The sequence below is a fragment of the Morchella importuna genome (genome assembly GCF_003444635.1).
Source record: "Morchella importuna strain M04M26 chromosome Unknown Morimp01GS004, whole genome shotgun sequence".
Classification (NCBI taxonomy): Eukaryota; Fungi; Ascomycota; class Pezizomycetes; order Pezizales; family Morchellaceae; genus Morchella; species Morchella importuna.
Genome location: NW_025763401.1, coordinates 517,740 through 533,317, shown reverse-complemented (window position 1 = coordinate 533,317; position 15,578 = coordinate 517,740). Strand labels below are relative to the sequence as shown.

Here is a 15,578-nt window from a genome sequence, read left to right as displayed (position 1 = left end):
TCCTGCTGTCTTGGACATGTTTTATTGCGCTTCACCATCACTAAAGTTAAGATATAATTCCGTAAGTAGTAGTTGAGGGACGATGAGTAGGACTAGATTGTCCAGCAATTCCTTTTATGAATAGGGATAATAAATTATTAAGTCCTATAATAATATTTCGGTTTAGAGTGGAGTATCGAACCAATATTGAAACAATCTTTAATTATTTGCGGGCTGATATGTCCTCGGAATCAAGTCGATTGGAAGATTGAAAGAGCACGATTATGGTGCTTTGGAATGAATGATCCTTCTGACAGGAAAGCGATATCCTGACCTTCCACAAGCCGGCCCTAAGGCCTCATCCATTGCGTATTGCCGCCATGTTAACAGTAAATCCGATCTAAAGTTCTTCTTTTCACATATTTTGAATAAGACAGTAGGTTAAGAAAAGCACATAAAACCGCACCGGTTTCGCTTGCATTATTTAAGGCGAGTGATGGCCATTTTTCCGCGGCACAAATTATCACCAAAAACTATTACAGAGATGACGAAATTTTAAATAACGATACTGATTCTCTTGGAGCTGATATCCATATATCCACCAACCCTCTATCTACCATCGATAAGACCCTCACACGTACCAATGAAGTCAATCGATGCCACCCCAACTCTGCGGCACTGAAGCCACTGATCCACGTCACCGCATATCTGTATTCCAGCATTCCCTGAAGTCACCAACTTCGTACACTTCGATCCAGTGAGACTATACTGCCTACATTGGACGCCGCTACCCCGGTCGTAGAGCATAAGAACAGCTCTAAGAACATCACCGACAATGGGGGAATTGTCTGTGGTCTTGCAATTGTATGTGATCTCTTCGTCGATTGTAGAGTGTTCCAGCTTCAGGTGAGCGATGAGACTGCCGATGGGAGAGCTTGTGGCGTCCTGAGTGGAAAGAGAAGTACCAATGAGCAGGAGGAAGCAGAAGAAGATAGTGAGTAACATCATTATGAGGGTGTGTGGCTCCTTTCTTTTCGTGGGTTATGTTTGTAGTGGTTTTTGGCTGGTATGTTTCTTAATTTCGTGTGTTTATAGACAGACATGAGTGATATTCTATGACCTAAATGCCCAGTCTAGAGAAAATTTTCCACCGCAAACCAGAAAACCACGCATAAGCTCTAACCTATTTCATTATAGAATACAATAAAAGCGAAGCCATACCTTGGCTTTATCCTACGTATACTTTCTGCATATGCCCACTTATTCATCGTCAAGGAGTAAGGCTTTTAACAAAATATCTTCTAGCTGTTAACGTTTCTGATCATTTCAAAAGGATACCACGATACGAGGTGCCTCAATCACAAGAGGAACATACAGTTTTTATTCAGAAAATAAGCTACACGTAGTAGTTGCGGGAAAGAATACACAGAAATTTCCATACGTCCTTAAAGTTTCTTAAACCATAGAATGCAGTGATAAATTATAATTTACTGTAGGCATACACCCGGGAAATGTCTAAGTTCTACGATAAGCTTTCTTTTTGATGCTATCACTAGAAGCAAAAAGATTATTCTAATGTTTCAGTCGAGCGCAGGCCTTTGAAACAAGGAGAATCGAGTTAAAATAGCTTGAAGTACTCTTATAGCGAGGAGCGTAAATAGAGATAGCTTTTTGAAGAGAACAATATATCGAACCTTTAAAAGGGTTTTCTTTGACTTATGACGGTAAAGAGAGCCTTTAGTGACAAATGATAAAGGTCTTGGCAATTTTAAGAGATGGAATTTCAACTAAACCGCAGCTTGAAGCTCGGTTTCACGGCACGCAAATTGCCGGGATGACATCTGCATGTACGTTTGGGGTTAGGTGAATTATGAATTCTCATTGCCGTATTACCGATTCGATTCGGGTGATGATTCGCACTAGACGTTGCAGCTGGCTCTTTCTGGTTAAGGTCATAGGATTAAGGGTCCATTAGCGAAGCTAGTACTCGTGGAAATCATGGCCATGATAAACCTTAACCTTAAAGCTAAATCCAACCTCAGTTGTGCTTACCACACACTTCGATACTACTAAGGTTTTATCCTTTCCTCAAGAGACCCCCGAAAACAACCTCTCGTCCATGTCCATTCATTAGGATGTATACATGCTGTTAATCGAAACCATTTTGAAATAGAAAGCAAGACACGAGTTTGTACCCCAATATGCAACGACTTTCATATCTGGCTGTGGCGGAGATGCTAAAAAAACATAGCTGCCGGAAGTTGACAGAGTCGTATCTAAGAGCGAGAAAATGAACAAATAACTCCCCAGTTGTGATAAGAAACGAAACATTAGAGATCTAGGTAGAGTACAAATCAAATTTCAAGGCGATCAAGAATATTTACTTAACAAAGGTCTTGGCGTGGTGAGCGTTGCAATACTCATATGGAGTATCAAATTTCATGTTCCACAGGAAAACTTTAAGAGTCGGGAATAGACAAGCTTTAGAAATTCTCTCGGCATTACCAGCTATACGGATCGTTGTAGTCCCATTATTCAGGCAAGGGTCAACCAAGACAATTGGCACAGAACGACTGGGTTTTCAAAGGCACAGACAGACGCATCAAATTTGCGTAAGTACATAATTAATCGTCATTTGTAATCGAAAACCAACAAATTCATGGAATTAGCTGCAGCCTTCCCCACTTGATGCAAATAAACCTCGGTAGCCTGACATGTCCATACATATATTTGAATTCGGCACCATCTACCCGTCTAAGTTTACCGCCAGATGACGTGCTACATAGATATGGTCTTATATGCGGCAAGTCGTAGTCGAGACTGTATGTCGCCACCCCCAAAATATCCTTTAAGCAGCATCTATCTCTGCTGAAGATTACTATATGGGAATATCACGGGCCCAACTTTATCTACTATCTCCGCACTCTGCATTCTTAAACGGAGAGATAATTCCTCAGGCTAAAATAAAGTTTGAGCACCTTCCCCGATGCTATAGATTGTCAATAATGTGCAAGGGTCTCGGGGCACCAGCGGGACAAAGCTTTGGGCACACTTCCCGGGGGGTCAACGTCGTGTATGTACATCTGCTTTTGACTGTTAGTATGGGGAGAAAGATCGACCACTAGTAGGAGATGAATTGCATCTTATCGGTAATTTCTTGAAACTCTTGCCGTTTCGATACCTGCGCTATGTGCCGTGCTATCAAGAACTTACATACATGTATGCTGTTGGACGTGATTTAAGAAACCGGATTACCGTATAAGAGATAAAGCATTCCCTCTCCTTCCTCTGTGATTTTTATCTTTACCAGTAGCTAGCTGCAAAGGTGTTTGCTTTAAAACCATCAGTTATGGCAGCTAAGAACGATGACAAGATTGCCATGTCCGGCGAAGATGTTTACGAATACCCTCGAGTTGGTCCCCAATACTCTGATACCGGGGATTTCCAGGATAGAACGATCTCTGTGAGGGATTGGTTCACTGACCTTTTCTCTGATATTCCTGGTCAACTTCTTTATTATGTCAAGTCTCTTTTTCCTATTGCTACTTGGATACATCGCTATAATCTCACCTGGTTCACCGGAGATGTAAGGCCTTTCATTAGCTCAATATGTGTTCAAAGAGCCAATTACTTACAGATAGCGTGCAGATTATTGCAGGACTTACTGTTGGGGCTGTTGTTGTTCCGCAATCCATGAGCTACGCCCTGCTTGCTTTCATGGGCCCTGAGTATGGGTTGTATTCGAGTTTTGTCGGTGTCTTCATCTACTGCTTCTTTGCTACTAGTAAAGACGTTACAATTGGGGTGAGTTTAGGAGTAATTTTCAATCTTAGCTTAAACATGAATCCAACTAACAATAATATATCGTCAGCCTGTTGCTGTGATGACTCTTGAAGTTGCAAAAGTCATCACTCATGTTAGGGAGATACACGGCGATACATATTCGGCCCCAGAAATTGGCTCAGCACTTGCGTTGATTTGTGGGGCTATCTCAATTGGTATTGGCCTCTTGAGAATTGGATTCATTTTGGAATTTATCCCTGGTAAGCATTTCCGCATCCGTACAACACAAGGTCTTGAACATCTCTAACAGGGTCATCTAGCTCCCGCTGTTGCTGGGTTCGTTACAGGGAGTGCTTTTACCATCGCAACAACCCAAATCCCTGCACTTATCGGTGTTCAAAAGTTGTTCAACACCCGCGATGCCTCATACATGGTCATCATAAACACACTGAAGCACCTGCCAAATGCAAAACTTGATGCAGCTTTCGGATTTACGGCTCTATTTGGACTATATTTCATACGCTGGGTACTCAATAAACTGACGAAAAGATACCCACAGCATAAGAGGAAATTCTTCTTCGCAAATGTCACCCGAAATGGAGTCGTGGTTATTATAGTTACTCTTGCTTCATGGCTTATTACAAGACACGATCCCAAGGGACATGCAAGAATCACAATTTTGAAGGATGTGCCAAGAGGTTTTCGACATGTTGGTCCTTTGAGGATTGATACTCCTTTAGTTCAGGCTATTATGCCGCATATTCCTGTTGCTGTAAGTGTATTTGTTGATGTGGGTTCCTGAAAGTTTATTAACAGTTTCAAATAGACTATAATTCTGTTACTTGAGCATATATCCATTGGTAAAGCCTTTGGTAGAATCAATGACTACAAGATCAACCCAAACCAAGAGGTTATAGCTATCGGGGCTACAAACATCATTGGAACATTCTTTGGTGCTTACCCAGCCACTGGATCATTCTCACGTACTGCACTCAAATCAAAGTCTGGAGTTCGTACACCAGCTGCAGGCATCATCACTGGTCTGGTAGTTATTTTGGCTTTGTACGCGCTTACAGATGCATTTTATTTCATTCCTATGGCTGGTTTAGCTGCGTAAGTATTCTGTCCCACCCTCACCATAACCAAAGCTAACTTTGCATGGGAATTAGTGTGATCATACACGCCGTAGGAGATTTGATGACACATCCCCGCCAACTTGTCGTTTTCTGGCGTGTACAACCCATTGAAGCGGTTATCTTCTTAGCTTGTGTATTTATCATCGTCTTCACGAACGTTGAAAACGGCATTTATCTTGCAACTGGTGGTGAGTTCTTCAGACCTTTGGGATTACACAATTAGAACTCTTGCTGAATTCAGTTAGCTTCATTGGCACTTCTACTTTGGCGGATCGCTCGCCCCAGAGGTCAATTTCTAGGAAAATTGCAGGTATCTGACGGTAAAAATACCAAGGATGTTTGGGTTCCAATCGACCGGCGGACAATCAACCCGCACGTCAAGGTCCAGAATCCGCCTCCTGGAGTAATTGTCTTTCGTCCTACTGAATCATTCACCTATCCAAATGCCACTAGTCAAGTCGACTGTGTAGTGGATGAAGTTAGACGCATCACGAAACGTGGAAAGCAAAATGCTTGGCCAACCCTCGGGGATCGCCCGTGGAATGGTAAGTTTGCAATATAAACTTCTCTATGAGAATTCAATCAATGACTAATAAAACATAGATCCTGGCCCACGATCCGGCATCAGCGCTGAAGCTGCCCGTAACGATAAACGCCCTGTAATGCGAGCCGTTGTCATTGATTTCGGTTCCGTGGCCACTATCGACTCCACTGGTATCCAAAGTCTTGTGGATGCGAGGCACCAGATCAACAAGTACGCTGACCGGGAAGTCGAGTTCCACTTTGCCAATATCATATCTCCATGGGTTCGTCGTGCACTTATCTCAGGAGGGTTTGGATTTGGATTACCACTGAAAGACTTTACGGAAATGGCGCCTGTGGAGCCGGAGAACTCATCTTATATGGGCAATAGTTCAAGGAACGGTCCAGACTCAAATGATCTTAAGTATAGGTTGAAGAATTATGTTACGAACACGGACTTTAAGGATAAAAGGTTCCGGACAAAAGATGGGTACGATATCAATGTCGAAGAAAAGGGAGTAGGGGAAGAGGAACAGACACGCTGGGCGGCCCTTATTTCGAACGATACCCCATTCTTTCATTTGGAAATACCAGATCTTTCGGTTCTGCCTCCTGACAAGAGAGAGGCCGATGCAGACTCTGATTTTGGGCTTGAGAAGGTTCACGAAGAGGAAGACCTTGATGACTCCAAATCTGTCTAGATTGTTTTTGTTTTATTTATTTACGATGATTTGGGTCTGCCAGTTATGTTGGATTTTTATGTTATATTTATTATACCCATAGCTGTTTTGGATATATTGAGCTGTGCACAGAAAATATAGCATACATGTATCCTCTCAGGTGCCATTCTCGAGCGGTTATGATATATGTGATCAACCATTATATTTATCCAAAAAGGAGTATGAATTCCCCAGAAATCGGGATTCCGGCACAGCTCGCTTATCAAACCTATGGCGGCACGTTTCTTGACTACCTTCTTTATAGCACAGGCCACCAAGATCTAACTTCCTAATCAAGCGAGTGTCTCATGGGCTTTGCCCAAAGGCCTTAATTTATACCGATATGTACATCTGGAAGCTGTTACGCCCGTAGAACCTTACAAGATCCAGGAGATGGTTACATGTATTTAAGGGCCAGGCCGAATATTATGCCTTTTAAAGGCAATTACTCACCCAAACGTTATGATAAGATTAATCGCAGGATTGCTCAAATGCTTGCTTTAATAGCCGCGTAGTTACCTCTCTGCCTCGGCAGCGTTCGTAGAACAGTGCTGAAAGATATATTGATACTACATACTCGGCTGTAACAATCGATACAGCTAGTTCTGTTTAGTGTGGTAAGTAATATATGTATATATCGGATTACATGACAGACTCACGCGCAATTGAAAGGCATGCAACCGTCTGTAGTAATCTTATATAATCCAGTCCGTTTCACACCCCCACTCCGACGATCCCATTAGTCTGTGATTTTATGTAGAGTACCGTGTAGAGATACATGTACATAGGTACTTTGCATTTCTGTAGTGGTACGCGTTTTCGGGCAAATCCCCCTTGAAATCTGATTTAAATTGGTTAGCCTATATTAACACCACCACCACATGATTAGTAGCAAAGTAATCGTCAACTATGAGAGGCCTCTACCCTCCCAGTTCCAAACTGATGCTTCTTCAACTGAAATATCCGAGGCCCTCCTTTATTGTATATAAGCATAATAATCGCTTTGAAACGGAATGATTTAGTGCAATATGTTAATAAGAAAGATCGGTGGCTTGGTGATTTGGCGCCGAGAAGGCGTGATGCAGTAGAACACAAGCTTTGCTCGACGGAGGACAAGCCTCTTGGCAAAAGCTTATCCTGTCTGCGCGGCTAAAAACGGTGGATAGCCACATGTTTCTCCGACCTAGAATGCTGCGGTTTTTCTGATAGAAATATGGTGAATTACTCCCTAGGTAGACAATTACATGTAACTTTCTTCGGGGTTAGCTCGGGTCCAAAATATCCATCCCCCCGCAAACAAAGGTGTGCTAAAAATCATCTCCCCATTGGTGATTGGTGAACATGTAACGACTAAAACTAATCAAGTTTCAAGGGCACCGGAACTATCGGGCACTTTGCAGGACCTGAATAGGAATCTGGGAGGGGCAACCTCTTGCTGATCCTTCTGTTTAGTTGTGCTCAACCAGTCTATTGGGAGGCGTGGAGTGAGCATACTAAGGTAAATCTTTTAAGAATAGTAGTGCCAGTATACCAGATACAGCTCAATCATGAGTCACCTGGGCCGGTATCTATCAGGATTTGTCAGGACCAACTCTGTTCGATTGTGTGGTTGGCTAGAGCCGAAGATCATGGCGTGTTTGGATGACTTGATACGATAGGCCAGATAGATGCCAGCAATGTTACGTTGACAAGCAAAGAATAAACTAGGTCACGATGGTACCTGGAACTACATATAGCTGGTGTGTCCTCTAGCCACTTGTCCAATGTCGCTACACACGCAGTAGCCCTAACCCAGCAGTCATGGCATCTTCTTCTTTATATGTAGCCAGGCACTGCACACTGCCCTGATTCAAAGACCGCTTTGTACCCTCTACAGGACGTAATACACGTGATTAGGGTCCCTGGTGCTTGTCAATGTGGGAAGGTCCCGTTTTGTAATTAAAGTATAAGTACATCTCTGAGGAAACATACGTACGCACACATCACATACTCGGCAATTTTGTATATCGATCCGTCGGTGTCCGTTTATGCATGTCTTGTCAACCTAGAATCTCGGTGGAGCCGCCCGCCGATGAATAGGCTGCATGATTTACATTTTGTTATTATAGATTCACACCTATTATACTTACCTCGGGTGGACTAGCAATTGAACCGAGCACCAGGGAATAATCTAAAAGTACATGTAATAATTACAGGGGTAACGATTTAAGATTTCTCAGCCAATGAAGAAAAGCACTATCAATCCCCGTCTTCCATATGAAGATCACCCTCCGAAGTGTGCCTCACGAACAAGTAGGCAGGGTCGATCACGGGTTGTCGCGAGTGACACTCTATGACCCCATTAAATGACACTTACTTACTTATAGTAGCCGGTTCTAGTCAACATCAAGAACCAAAAGTCACCCCGCTTAAGCCTAAGACCAGATAAAAAGGGTTTAGTGGTGTTAGATCCAACCCTGCTTGCGCCCAGCCTACCTTCCTTGGCGCCGGCCTCAGGCTATAAAATTATGAACTGCGCGGTAAGTATTTCTTTCAAAATTAATTGAATTGAATTTTTGTTTTTATTGAGCCGGTCTCGAAGACAACGTGGCCGAGTGGTTAAGGCGACAGACTCGAATTCAATTCGTGGTATCTGTTGGGTTCGCCCGCATAGGTTCAAATCCTGTCGTTGTCGTTACAATTTGACAAAAACTCCTCTTCACAGGGGAGACTCCTTTTGCTTCGAAAAATTTCTAGAAATAGAACAGAGCTTGAAGTAAGAAGTGATATGCTAATTTTATTTTTCTCGATTGAGATTACGTCTACACACAGCTACATACATACCTTCATTCCCCAATAGAAGCTAATACACAAGATATAATTTAGTATTATATAAGAGTTCTCCATATTATCATTGAGCAAAGTTATTTAGAAGATACAACTTTAATCACCAAATCTCACTCGGATACATATCCAAGAAAAGCCTAAGTCTACTGACTGGATGCGAGTGATCTTTCGTGCTCAAAGGGTCGATGCCATGAAAGGATACAGCAATGCCGATAGGTGCTAGCCTGGCTGCTCGTTTCGAGGTTACGGGAAATACTGTGACTAGTCTAAATATTTCAATCCTAGTTCACTCTCAGACGAATCAAGTTCGAAGGGACGAGGACAAAGAGGAGGAGGTCAGGGAGATGGGCATGGGATGGGGCGGACTGAAAGATAACCCGTAGTTATGGGGACGGGATCAAGGAAAAATGGGTTCAAGGACATAACTAGCGGCTTCATAAGTTACTTTCTCTTTTCTGTTCCTTTGTTGTTATTCAGTAAGTGGTGGAGGAGACTGGGAAGTTCTGGGGCAGTGTGATATTGTCATAGACTACGGTCCGCATACAATTAATTAAACAAAAAAAAAAAAAAAAAGACGAATCAAGTTACTATTTTTCACCCAATCTCCGGCTTTGGGTCGGGCCGGTCCGTTTGCTATATCACGAAAATAATAACGGAAGCTCCCACACGTGCTACATTTATTTGTCGAGACTGTAACGCGAGCTCTTTCGGTGTTACTGTCGTTCTAGCTATTGTGTGAGTCGGTGAAGAGTACATTGTGGCCTGTGTACCCTATGTGCGCGTGATACTTGGTCTTGGCAAGTTTCACGAAATCTTACTTTGTTACTCTGGTACAAATAAAACCCGAGTTTGTCTGCCTTTTCTAAAGGGTTTATGAATACAATACTAATAATAGAGGGCAGGGGCACAGGTATAGGTACAGGTTTAACAGGGACGACTTGTTACAAGCTGGTCTTAGAATCTTGTTGTTTTTTGTCATTCCCAGCTACATAAGATACCCACGGGGACAGTCCGGGTACGGCCGCATTCGACGGGAAACAGCTTCCTGAAAATACTGTGTTTAATAGCCCCCATTGAAACTACGATATCTCCGGTATAGAGGTATCTGTTATGCCAGTCAGTAGCTATGAATATTCCGGAAAGGCCGTAGCTGTTCCCCGTGGGATCCTCTACTTGAAAAGGTGCTTAAATATTTGGCTTTAATAATTGTATTAGTAAGATTAATTTCACTACCGAGGCAGAGCCCCTTGAGCAGATCCCCTAAAAAAAGAATGGCGCGTGCACGTGCTTCTAGGTCTTAGCGTGGGGTTGTACGTGTGTTTTAGCTCGCCGGCTGTGCGGCAGGGCGAGTGATCGTCCACGCTACTAAGGTCTTGTCAATTGGATGCAGAGTAGCACTAGTAACGAGTGATTTTTTATGATAGTTCCCCTTTACCGTCTGTGTAGCATAACGCTAACTAATAGGCTAGTGCCATTAATAATGTCACTCACGAATTCAAAAGCAAAGATCAATCGGTATTTACAACTTCAGGTTAGGTTTCGGAGGTCTAGGTATAACCAACACTTATGTTGATATATTACTCTCAGGTGACTCATCTTATACATAGATCATCTTCCTTCCCGGTGTTCTGCGTGTTCTATTATGATAAAACATCGGGCTAGAACCCGTCTTTCAGGCCTACATCCTCTCATCCCCTCTGTCTCTCATGCATGTGGTAATTTCAGCATATGCATCTTTGCAGATCCGATAGAAGAATTCAAAGGTTCCATGTCCCAATGGAACCCCAGTCTCTCTCGAGGATACAGGCACTGCATCATGCAGATGTGGGCTGAACAGTTTCCATCCCGAGTTTCTTTTCCAGAAATTAGTTCACATACTCGGGTACAGGAGAAAGAACCAGAAAATGCAATAGGGTTATTTGTATGGCAGAGCGGCGCCACTCCATACAAATAATCCCTGTATCGTCACTTGCATTTTCTGGTTCTTATTCCTGTACCCGAGTATAGCTCCGGAAACCCCACGGGGACACGTTTTGAGGCAGTTAGCCTTGCAGAAGATCGTCATATTAACTTCCTCGCGCAAGCTGTTGTGCGTACATGAGTGGCGTTCTGTCTGCAGTACCATATTTTAATAACTTGTGATATAGCATATAGAAATCGCAAAGGCACATACCTGGTAGGGCTGAAGCACACATGATCTCGAGTTCTGAGAACTATGCCAAACTAAAGTTCACGTCAAAGAGATATACATGCATGTAACTTGCCTACATGTAGTTATATATATACAGCTTGCGGTAAATTTATTGTAGAAATATGGGAGGAGTCCTATTGGCTTTCCCAGCCATAGAAACCCTGTTTTTACAATAATTTTATCTCTCGCTGTATATACGTACCAAATTATAAAATAATAGTTATGGATATAGCGGGTACTTTAAATTACTTGTTGGGAGATATGGACGCAGAATTTAGATGAAAGCGCTTCTATATGCGGCATCAATAATCTATTCATCAATGTCCTCTCCCTTTTTTCCTTTCTTGATGCGCTCCTCCATTCGCTGTTTAGCCTTCTCCTTGGCTCCATTCAACCATTCGTCGTATTTCCCTTCCTTCAAATTCGAAGCGACAACGTTTTTCAGTACCTCATGAGTAAATCCGACAAAATTGTGTCTCCTGAGCTCGTTCTCCCAAGTCCACATCTTCCTTTTATCATCCTCCCTTGTTACTGTCTCTACGTCCCCAATCTCCGAAGCTCTAATTCTCGGATCCTGGATCATGGCAAGCAAATTGAAGCGGATTTCTGTGGCAGGATACCTATTAATCCTACGCTGTAGAACAGGGATGATCTTGTCGCAAAATTCCGAATCGCTACAAGATCCGTGGGAAATTGGAGACGGTTGTAGTCCGTCGAGCTCATATAAAACACCGTTGACGGGTGTATATGCGATAAAGTGGTAAACATCGTCGTCCTCGGTTGCAGCACGTGTGCCCTCATCAATGAAGGGACTTGATCGAGCAAATGAATTATGAACGTCGCGAATTAATTCTGACCCACAATTAGCTATGGCCAGTAACACCACGCATTATTTAAACTTACCTGAGTTTGATAGAGCTTCCCCACGCAACTAAAAAAGGAAATATGAGTTTATGTTTGCGAAAATGCGAAAGAATGTCAACAGCTTACCTCTGCAGGGAACGCTTGTGTGAATTCTCGAAAGTCCCTTAGTGAATCTCCAACTTGAAGATCTCCTCTATTCAGTAAAACTGATAGAATAGCTTGTGTTGCACATGCATTTTGAATGGTCTGGTTCGCAAAGAAGATGTTTTCGGAAGCTTCGAAATCGTATTGCCCATCGACAGCCTCATCCGTTTTCTTCTCACCTACCGGGTATTTGAACAGGAAGATTACACCATATACGGGACTGAATTTGAATAACTAATGTTAAAGAAAGCCACTTACGGCAGCTAAGTGAGGGGATAGCGCACCTTTGTTGCTTGAGGGAATATGCATCCAAAGATATCATCTCTTCAAATTGTACATTCTTGACGCCGAGATTCTCCACCAGATAGGTAAAAACACCCTACAAGCAGTGAGCTTGTTAGCGTAATGTAAAGAGGATAAGGATGTCATCAATGGGTGAGAACTTGCAGCATCCGATTCAATGGTGTTCCAGCCCCCAGACATGATGAGCTGCAAGCAGTTATGTGCTCGTTAGTATTTCTTGTTGTAAAAAGAACGGAACGGGGACCGGTGCCGTTGTGCAAGTTGACCAAGTGGGGAGCGGGGGTTGATGCTTATGGAAGAGACGACAGACTGTGAGAGGTCCGAATAAACACATCACTAGCGCACCCCAGAGGCGTGGAGGCTCTGCAAATATTTGTCAGCCGGTTCTTTTTGGAACGTTACATCATTGGACCTGAAACCTTTCCTAACTAGATTCCTTAGCACTCCCAGCCCTAAAACATTTGGCAGAATCGACCCATAAGGACATTTTTCGCTCTGAGAAAAGTGAGATTGTAGCATGTACTTAGTTATCACCGAGTAGCCTTACGTAGGTGGATACAGTAGTGTATGTATGCATATGCTCTTCAAGTACTCAAGATAATAATTCTGTACGTTCATGCAGGGATTAATGACGATGTCAAGGATCTAATGACTGGGACGTACATATACCCACATACATGTATGCCTATTCAAGTATATTTTATAAATTACACATACGCCATTATACATCAATACAAGCCAAGTTTACTCGATAAGAATGCTTAGTGTTCTTATCTGTAGAATAAATCGCTCTTTGAATAGAGAGCCAAGAGTCGAGATTCGGTATTGCTGTTCCTAAATCAGTTACTATATCCGTTGTATGCAGTCATCATCAGCATGTAGTTTCGAGTATTGTGCAAAAAAAATTCTGCCTGGGGTAGTAGAGCTAGGGTTTAAACTTTGAATGTTATGCAGCTCCCTAGCTGGGGAATATTCCACCAGGGGTGATCACTAAACACAGCCCCGGACCATATTATCGATTCGGAATTACTCTGTGCATAGAATCGATATGAACTTTACGGTTATAAAGCACAAGCTATAAATATAACGTGGAGTTGATTCAGTCAACTTTAATTAACTCTAAGAAATCACGAGAATAGACATTCGATAATAAGAAATAGTAGTAACAAATGAGAAAACAAAACAAACTGAACCTTTTAAGCCCACCCACCGGCCAAACACCTGTTCTTCCCGTATTATGGTGCACTGCACCGACGCTCGCATCATGATGCATAAACACGAGCTAAAGCCAAAGTAACTAAGAAGAAATATCGATACATATGTATTACTCAAAGCATCTCAAAGGTGAGTGAATAATTCTAAAACCCTTGTAAACCCTGCTCCATCTATTAATCTTCACAGTTTTGCAAATTCCCATGTCCCACAACCATCAAGAATCCCAATTCCCACGAAGATGATCTGGCGATGTAGGCGTACTTGGCAGATGTGTCATAAGCGGGCTAGGTGACATCGAAAAACTCGAAAAGGAATTGACGTCGAACCCGTTGGTGGGTGTACACAGAGGTGTGTGCAACAAATTAATGCCGTGCTCTGTTTTGATCATGGGTACCTGGTTGCCAAAGCCGTGCTCGTAATCCATCATTTCGCTTGCATGCTCGGATTCGACCGGAGAATTGATTTCCTCTATCGTCCTCCAACCCATTCTCAGTTTGAATTCATGCACCATTTCCAGTGGGAAATCCATTAAACTGATTGGCCATTCCAGAACCTTCCCTTCCACCCCCTCAGAATTAAGCCTTAATAATGTCTTATGGATCTCCTCGATGGGACCAATTGACATTGCACCGAAGTAAGCTGCGCCAACAGCTGGGAACAAAGGCTCTACAGCAAGAGCAACACCATAGAAATGAGCGAGGAGGATCATGACATCGGGATCCCGTTCGACCCGCTTAACAAAGTCTATAGGAAGGAAGAAGAGCCAGGAACGCAAGGGATATATATGCTCGAATTGTTCCTCTGGCGATTGTATAGGTATATAATTCTTTAGATTTTGGATGAAATTGATAAGCTCGTTCAGCCCCCTCTCTTCCTCAATCTTCCCGCTGACGTAAGGCTGTAATCGTTCTAAAGAATTGAATATGTGATTTAGCACCTGCCTATCACGTTCCGAGTTCACAATTTGCGGCCGGTATGGTGTCCTTCCGAATATCTGTTTCTCTTCGATAAAATCACTGAGCTGGCTTTCGCCTTTCCACTCTTGCATCTCATCTATCACAGTAGACGTTCCTTGCATCAAACTGGCCCATGTACGCCTGAAACATATCTCAGTCACTGCCCAGGCCTGATTGCCAAGGTCCGAGATCAGGAGGAACTTACCAATCAGTAGCTTGCCATGAAAGAAGTATAGATGCTGCAAGCACGGCATCCGAGTTCTCTTTACAGAAACTTCCGATGGCTTTTTGTAACCCTTTGAGAGCTAATCCCCGATGCTGGTAGGCAAGGTGCATAGTAGCTGAACATGCTGTTAGCCACGAAAGGTGCGACGCTGACAACGCCAGCAACGAGTGCATGACAAAATCACTGCACATAGCAATCCTCAGAAATCTCTCAGACGGCGTGTAAGTATTTAGCGTATCCAGGGAAATATCCGAATCATTCAAAAAGACTTGGGGACAAACATTGGTACCCGCTTGGTCCACAACTGATCCTTCTCTGGTTTAGACTCTTGCATCTTGACCGCAACCGATGAGATATGATGTATTAGTCGAAGGTCTGTTGGTGAATAGCTCGAAGGCGAAGGCTCGTTATTCAAACCAAGGCTGGGAAATGGCCATTCTCCTTTCACAACCCAGTTGTCGAGCTCTTGCTGGTCCTGTGAAGAGATGTTGAGATCAGGGCTTCCCGGTATTGGAGGGTTCTCTCCATCAGCTGGCGCATCCATATAATCACACCGAACGTTGTGCTTTGTACAGTTGCGGCTTTAAGAACAAGATGCAAGACATTACAAATAGTAGGTTAGCAATCTAATTTAGAGATATAGTTCACAGGCTTCGCCAGAAGGCTCTCAATTTTGAGTTCCTCATATTTACATACCATTGAGGAAAGTTCTCA

At 43.0% G+C, this 15,578-nt stretch overlaps 4 protein-coding genes across 4 annotated transcripts; 1 reads left to right on the top strand and 3 right to left on the bottom strand.

The window, feature by feature from the left end:
* Window positions 1–588: 588 nt before the first annotated feature.
* Window positions 589–987, bottom strand: LAJ45_02276 (uncharacterized protein; the record flags this gene model as incomplete). Its single annotated transcript, XM_046111867.1, has 1 exon — window positions 589–987. One exon carries the CDS (start codon window positions 985–987, stop codon window positions 589–591), a length of 399 nt encoding a protein of 132 aa, XP_045974767.1.
* A 2,341-nt stretch (window positions 988–3,328) lies between these two features.
* LAJ45_02275 (uncharacterized protein) lies at window positions 3,329–6,121 on the top strand (the record flags this gene model as incomplete). The annotated part of the gene is made up of 8 exons (XM_046111866.1): window positions 3,329–3,565; window positions 3,628–3,783; window positions 3,851–4,022; window positions 4,083–4,534; window positions 4,589–4,875; window positions 4,932–5,086; window positions 5,144–5,443; window positions 5,502–6,121. 8 exons carry the CDS (start codon window positions 3,329–3,331, stop codon window positions 6,119–6,121), a joined length of 2,379 nt encoding a protein of 792 aa, XP_045974766.1.
* A 5,345-nt stretch (window positions 6,122–11,466) lies between these two features.
* On the bottom strand, window positions 11,467–12,647 carry LAJ45_02274 (uncharacterized protein; the record flags this gene model as incomplete). Its single annotated transcript, XM_046111865.1, has 5 exons — window positions 11,467–12,008; window positions 12,060–12,087; window positions 12,147–12,384; window positions 12,449–12,543; window positions 12,612–12,647. The coding sequence occupies 5 exons, from the start codon at window positions 12,645–12,647 to the stop codon at window positions 11,467–11,469; spliced, it is 939 nt and encodes a 312-aa protein (XP_045974765.1).
* A 1,249-nt stretch (window positions 12,648–13,896) lies between these two features.
* Window positions 13,897–15,408, bottom strand: LAJ45_02273 (uncharacterized protein; the record flags this gene model as incomplete). Its single annotated transcript, XM_046111864.1, has 3 exons — window positions 13,897–14,779; window positions 14,844–15,071; window positions 15,146–15,408. 3 exons carry the CDS (start codon window positions 15,406–15,408, stop codon window positions 13,897–13,899), a joined length of 1,374 nt encoding a protein of 457 aa, XP_045974764.1.
* Window positions 15,409–15,578: the final 170 nt, after the last annotated feature.